At 38.5% G+C, this 7,510-nt stretch overlaps 1 protein-coding gene across 1 annotated transcript; it reads right to left on the bottom strand.

Moving 5' to 3' along the window:
- Positions 1 to 531: 531 nt before the first annotated feature.
- LOC149844083 (bifunctional 3-dehydroquinate dehydratase/shikimate dehydrogenase, chloroplastic-like) lies at positions 532 to 5,293 on the bottom strand. Its single transcript, XM_090001031.1, has 10 exons — positions 5,106 to 5,293; positions 4,196 to 4,301; positions 3,825 to 4,043; positions 2,912 to 3,258; positions 2,750 to 2,813; positions 2,501 to 2,603; positions 2,268 to 2,414; positions 1,772 to 1,920; positions 1,333 to 1,521; positions 532 to 762 (listed from the first exon to the last, which is right to left on the bottom strand). Exons 1-10 carry the CDS (start codon positions 5,291 to 5,293, stop codon positions 532 to 534), a joined length of 1,743 nt encoding a protein of 580 aa, XP_089857157.1.
- Positions 5,294 to 7,510: the final 2,217 nt, after the last annotated feature.

Below are 7,510 nucleotides of genomic sequence, written 5' to 3'. Positions count from 1 at the left end.
ACCGGTACATAATATGCCTCCACTCCCTAAGCTCATGGGTCGCACGATCCATTTGCCAGTATGAATACACGATGTTATTCACCATATGAGCACGTTTGGTGTTCCTTCTTCTAAGATCTCTTCCCATCATGTGCAAGTGGGAGAATGTTGGGTTGGGTACCGGGTCCGCCCATGATGGGCGAGATCCGGACCCGGCCCACATTAGAGAAAGGGGCGGTTTGAAAACCGCCCATTTTTTCCACTTCTAGGGCAATTTTCCTGATGTGCGTGAAGAGGAGAGAAGGCCATTGTAGCATCCGGTACACAGTGAAACAAAGAGAGAGAGAGAAAGACTGCGTACGCTGGTGGTGATTGAGAGAGATCTCAACAAAACAAGAAAACTGTGCACAGTGGGTGGCTGTGCACAGTGGGTGTTTAAAAGAAAGATCTCAATAGAGAGAGATCTGTGCATAGTGAAAGTAAAGAAAAAGAAGAAGACAGTGAAACTGTCTTTGTGGTGATTCAACATAGTGGGCACTTGGATTTGTGGATTCACCGTTCTCTCCAAGCGAAGGCACGCATCCGTTGAGCAATACGAGCATAGACGATCCATTTACGCTTCCGCTTCAACGAAAAGGTATGTTTCGAATCCTTCAGTGATTGTACACATTTTGCGTGCTGCTGCACCAACCATCTGCTGTTGGACTCCAGAGCTGACAGGTTGGGCTCCACAAGTGACAGGATGTATCTCAAAGATGGTCGGTGATCAAGTGCAGCAGCACACTAAATGTGTGCAATCACATTGCACCTGATCTCAATTCACTTCTACCTTTTAAAAGGAATGTCATTTATAACACTGAGTTTGGGTGTGATCTACTGATTTATCTTTCTTATGCTCTATATCCAATTACGTTATTTAGTCCGCAAATTTTGTGACAAAACTATCTACTTGGAAACCAATGAATATCCACCATGAAGTGCGGAGTGGATTGCATTTTGCAGTTATTAATAAGTGTCACTCCCAGGTGTTAGAGGAAATGGTGATCTAATTCCACCTTCAAAACATAATTGACAATTACAGTTCAACAAGCTCGAAACATGACTAGAAGCAAGAATCCTTGCAAAATTCAGATCACTAGAGCAAGGATAATTCTACATAGAAGCCTTATTAAAGAAACATACAAGAAGCACAGCTCTGTATATATTGATGGAAAGGAGGATGTTTGCCAGCATTTCTTCTACTTCTTGCTCAAGACGGCTTCCCGCATCACGTTCACAGGTGCTGCATCAACCAACGGCAGATCATTGTTAAGGCTTTTTGCATAAACAAGTGCACATAAAGAAAAAAATTACAGTTATAGCTGTATTGAGATTACCAGGGGCGCCATCGGTGTAGAGTTCATACTGTCCCTTTGCCTGTCTAAGGAACATCTCCACACCACTAACAGCAATACATCCTGAATCCTTTGCGTCAACCAAGAGTTTGGTATCTATGGGTGTGTAAATTGCATCAAACACCAGTGCATAGTGCTTCAGAGCATGCTGCAACAGGCCCAAATATATAGTCTTGTTAGTTATTTTTTGCATGGTTAAAAGCGAGTATAATCATAAAAAAGGAAACAACTTAAGTTGATAAAAGTTAGATGCAGGCACATGTTGGTGTGAATGCCAAAAATTTCAGTTCATACAGTTGTGATAAAACTACACAGGACTTGGTAATTAGCAGCCAGAGATATCAAATGAAAATGAATCAGAAAAACTGGGTTCCCATGTATTAGAAGAGAAGGCAAACCTTGGGTATAAGCGACACGCCAGTCTTTGGTTGCATCCCAACGGGAGTCGTGTTTGCGAGGATCATTCCTTCTTCAGGATGGAAGTGTTCCAACTCAGACAGAGTAATTACCTGACCTCCAACTGCCTCAGCAAGCGCTTTTGATCGTTCTAGTAAGAATTAACAATGGTTACAATTCAGGTTAGTCCTCCAACATAGGAAATTGGTCCAAGTAACAGAATGGCAGACTAAACATCAATTGAAGTTTTAATTTATCCAATGAATAAATAATGCATGAATTCAAACCAGTTATGATCAATGCAAAAAGTTTTTTGAGTCCATAGCATGTTACTGAAGATGGCAATGAAGAAAAGGTATTGGTCATAACCTTATCAAATTTGAATAGAATACAACATAATTTGGCAAGAAAGATACTGACATGTATGAATAACCTTGCACAAATGATGATTCATATCAAAATTCTAACAAAATTTGCATGGTGCAAGAGCATCAATACCATAAGTGCGGTTGGCAACCACCACCCTGGCTCCCTTTTCTCTGGCACCATAAGCAAGTGATTTTCCTGCTCCTCCAGCTCCAATGACAACAAATAGTTTCCCAGCAAGGGGTGACCCACCAGGAACATTGCCCTGAATATTTGCAGCTGATACATGACAGCAAACACATAGCTTATCAGGCACTGCAGGTAATATTTTTTAGATATCACCTCAAAAAGTTCAAAATGCAAACCTCTTAGTGCATCTTCAATGGCAGAGATGGCACCGATATAATCAGTGTTGTATCCCAGCAGTTTCCCGTCACGTCTAATAATTGCATTTACAGCTCCAATAGCCTATGTGGAAAACAAAGAAATGCAAATGAGACTGCAGTGACTATTGAATCTTCAAATTTTGATGTTCAGTTAAATAGTTGGTCACTTGCACTTATAGTAGAAGAGTATCTTAAATGAGCTCAAGAAGGTATAACTCTGTCAATTACCTTGGCAACAGGGTCAACTTCATCACAGCATTCAACCATAATCTCCTTGTGAGGGATTGTGCAACTGCATTTTAGACCAAGTTTTGTAAGATCGATCTGACGTGGAAACACCTAGATGTAAATCATATGTTTATTTTGTAAAATGAAAACTTTGGACTGGACCTGAACCCAGCAAAATCTGGCGATGAGTATACGTCGACGAAATGGGGAAGGTCATCCACTAAGTAATGCACATAGACTGCATCAAGCCCAACAGAACTGAATGCTTTGTTGTACAAAACTGGCCCTTTGCTGTGATAGACAGGCTTTCCTATGATCCCAAATATCTGGGTCTCTCTTCCAACCTGCCTAAAGTTGTACACATCCAACATATCTTTTATTGTTGGTTGCCCATTAGCAGATTCCTTTCCAGCTTCAAGAGCTGCATAAGTGAGGTATCCACCAAACTTTGAGGGGAGCACTCTGGAGATCACACCCCTATCTCCCACAGCCAGTCCTATGATTGGAACCTGGAGAATGCACTCCATTTCTTATTATTATCAAAAAATGCTATTGTATATACTATGCCCATAAAAGAAAAATCAAAGATATTGGGTTCGACAAAACAATTCTGAAGAAATATATATTAGCCAATTATAGATTTCTTCCACTTACCATTCTTAATACCAAATCAAAAGGTACAGATAATATAATAGTTGAATTTGGTATTTCCTTCTGGTCAACATTGAACAGTAAACAAATATTTAGGAAGCATATTTTTGCATAAGTGGAGAAAAACTGATCTCTGATGTAATTTATCTGGACAAGTAAATAAAGAAATCAGTAGTTTAAATGGCTGTATTATAGTTCAAGTTCAGAAGGTTTTCTATTCAGTTTGTTCTGAAGAAGTTGTATATCTTTGGCTGGCAAGCTCACAAGAGGAAACTATGTTACTAAATGAACTTAGTCTATTGCAGTTGGCAAAATTCAATGTGAATCAGAAGAATGAAGCACCATATGCAAAGGCATGATTTTGGAAGATCTGTCCAATACTAGAACTAGCATAAGAAAGGTCACAGTGTGCATGAGTTCTCACCTGGCAATGCGCCATTACTCGGAACATGTGTGACACGTCTGTAATATCTTTAGCAGTTGTTATTAGCTTCACTATGTCTGCTCCAGTGGATTGGATTTTTGCAACTATGTTGGACAGATTCTCAACAGAGGGAGTATTTTCAAAGTTATGGAATGATACAATGACCTTTAACTTGTCAGACCTCTTCCCAGATATGGATTTTATGAAATCATCGGCTACCTGCGAAGAAAAAACCAATCCAATGATTAGGTAAAGCTTTTTTGAGTTCTTTCCAATACTTTTTTAACAAGTGTGCTTAACAAACCAGATGAACAGTTTTACATTCAGAATTTTATCTCTAGTCAAGATTGTAATCATGTGAAGAACACAACCTTAAGCTCCACATCAACATAATCAGATCCTAGCTCAACAGCCACACGGAGTGCATCCAATCTTTTCTGTTCATCAACTTCAGCTAGACCACCATCCCATTTAGGCCTGAAAAAAAAAGCACCAAGATGTTACTTGATAAGTCAAAAATCTCGTTCTCTAAGCAAAATATCAATGATATATATATATATATATATATATATATATATATATATATATATATATATATATATATATATATATATAGGTAAAAAAAATCTAGCTTTTCTCAGGAAAATAAGGGTATATTAAAAAATATAAAATATATATGCTATAAATATAAATAGAAATAATATAAGAAACTCTGCAAAAAAGAATTTTTATCAGATTAATATCGTTACTAAACCGTGATAATTTCGAAACAGGTGATATTCTGAAAATATTGTGTTTTTAGGATAATGTCAGCCTTTGAAAAAAACTAAGATATTTTCAAAATATCGGCCATTTATGAGACTATGAATGATCCTTGAAATAAGGAAATTCCATTTACAGGCCCACCTTTTGCCAACTTTTCAGTGAAATTATCAAATCGGTACCTGAAGTTAAATTCATGGTTCAAATCCAAATAAAATATCATTTTAGACTTAGGCTTGAAAAGTTGTGTTTTGTCTATATTATCATGAAGGACAGTTTAGTATTTTTTGTGTACATAACTCAAGGTGTGCAATCTATTTGACAGATTCAGTGAAAAGTTCGAGTCCTAAAATGACTTTTGAAAACGTGGGACTCTTTTTAAAGTACCAGGTAAAAGGTGGGGACTCCATACATGGAGGTCTCCCCTTTAAGGTATCAAGAAAATCAAAAGCAAAACCAACTAGCAAATAGCAAGCTCTGTCAAGCTCCAAGAGAAGACCATAGACACAGCAGCCCTACCTGTAGGTAACAATTGTTGGCAACTTCTTATCCCTCAGAAGGACCCCTAAGTCTTGGCGAGGCTGAAAGCTTTTAAGATAGTCCAGCCTGAACTCCACAAGGTCTGCACCACTGGCCTTGGCCTTTTCCCTATCAAGCAGCATCTGATCCACAGATGAACCCACTAGAGGAACACATAGCAGAGCCATCTCTCACTAAGCTCACCCTCCAACAGCAGAAGCTGTACCTAAACTGTCCGAGTTAGAGGATTTTTATTCCCCGCTAGAATGAACACCCATCTATATATACAAGATCCCAACAATATTTTATTTTTCAAATTTGCTACATGAAATCTGAACAACAAATTACTTCGAAAAAAATGGTGGTTTGGTGGAAGAGGCACTGGGGAAGTGACCACATGGGGGCATTGTGTGATTGCCTAATAAAATAAAATACAAAAAGGAGGGATACCCACAAAAGTTAAATAATTAATTTTGGGCATTTCATCATCTAACAAGTTGGTGAGATGGTTTGAAGGGGTGTTACTGATCGGCCGTTGGGCATCATGAGAAGGGTAGATGTGGTTGACCAAGCCCGATCGGTGGCTTGGAAAGTGGAAGGGGTGGGTCAGATTATTTGGTCTCAACAAGATGGGTCCCCCAGTTGGAAGGGGATTATTATTCCCCACTAGAATGAACACCCATTTATATATACAAGATCCCAACAATATTTTATTTTTCAAATTTGCTACATCAAATCTGAACAAATTACTTCAAAAAAATGGTGGTTTGGTGGAAGAGGCACTGAGGAAGTGACCACATGGGAGCATTGTGTGATTTGCTAATAAAATAAAATACAAAAAGGAGGGATACCCAAAAGTTAAATAATTAATTTTGGGCATTTCATCATCTAACAAGTTGGTGAGATGGTTTGAAGTGGTCTTACTGATCGGCCGTTGGGCATCATGAGAAGGGTAGATGTGGTTGATCAAGCCCGATCGGTGGCTTGGGCAGTGGATGGGGAGGTGGGTCAGATTATTTGGTCTCAACAAGATGGGTCCCAGTTGGAAGGGGAGGTGGGTCAGATTATTTGGTCTCAACAAGATGGGTCCTAGTTGGAAGGTGAGATGGGTCGATCAGATGTCCCTAAGAGATGGGTCCCATTAAATCCGAAGCATGTTATATGTTCCCCCCTTGAAGACGCAGGTGCGTGTTTGAGGGTCTGAATGAGTACCACGTATATAAGCACGTGAGGCTCATATCCCCGTGTATGTCAGCATCACTTAGCGTCGGAGTCCAATGCGGTTGCAAAGACTTAAGTATCCCTTTTCACCATTCCCGCCATGAAACGACGATTAAAAAAAGGATAAAAATGTCCTCCATCTAAAAAAGGGAAACGACGGTTCGAGAAAAGGACAAAAATGTTTTTCATCAAGAAAGTCGAGGATGATGTTAACTCTTCAAAGTCTAAACGTTTCGTTTTCACCCTAAGCAGTAAACTTTTGCACCATCTGTTGTAACATGAGCTCCCTTTGACGACACATCCTTTGTTGTCATCTGCTGCCACCAGAGCACCCTTTGTCATCGTCTACTGTCATCGGAGCACCCTTTGTCTTCGTCTGCTGCCGCCAGAGCATCCTTTGTCGTCACTTGCTACTGTTAGAACATCATTTGCCGTCGACTGCGCAGTGGGAGCTTCATTGCCACCATTGGCTACATCTACCTTCTGGGTGTTTCTCCTCCACTGTCGTATTACCAAAACTCATATTATTTCAGTGAGTTTCGTGTAAGGTTTCGTTATGCAAATAAATCGATTTGTAAATCTGAATATTAAATCTTATAACTGGTTTTAGTATTCATGCTAAATAACACCTATTTTCATACTGAAACAAATCGATTTGTACCTATCCACCTTCTGGGCATCGAAAAATAGTTAGCACGATTTGTTCTTATGAAGGCCAAACATTTCAACGATACATACTTATGAAGGCTAAATTTCTACAATAATTTATACATTGAAATGCAACAATTATTTATACATTTAATGCATTAGTGATTTGTATGTTTGATGCAGCAATGATTTATACGTTTGAAGCAATAACGATTTAATAAAATTATCGTGATTTGTACTTAAGTTTGATAAATCGTACAACAATGTTTACGTATGAAGCTTAAACGTTACAACGACATGTACTTATGAAGGTTATGATTTCTATAACGATTTATAAGTTTGAAGCAACAACAATTTATACATTTAAAGTAGTAGCGATGTGTATTTATGAAGTTACCTTGATTTGTACTTAAGTTTGTTAAATCTTATAACGATGTTTACTTATGAAGCTAAATATTGCGATGATTTGTAATATTAGTGATTGTTTAACGAATGAGATGATTTATAATATTATATACCTGGGAAGGCGGTTGTAA

Source organism: Nuphar pumila, chromosome 3 (assembly GCF_984573655.1).
Source record: "Nuphar pumila chromosome 3, dmNupPumi1.hap1.1, whole genome shotgun sequence".
NCBI lineage: Eukaryota > Viridiplantae > Streptophyta > Magnoliopsida > Nymphaeales > Nymphaeaceae > Nuphar > Nuphar pumila.
Note: the sequence above shows the minus strand (reverse complement) of the source record. Positions and strands in the feature narration are given on the sequence as shown.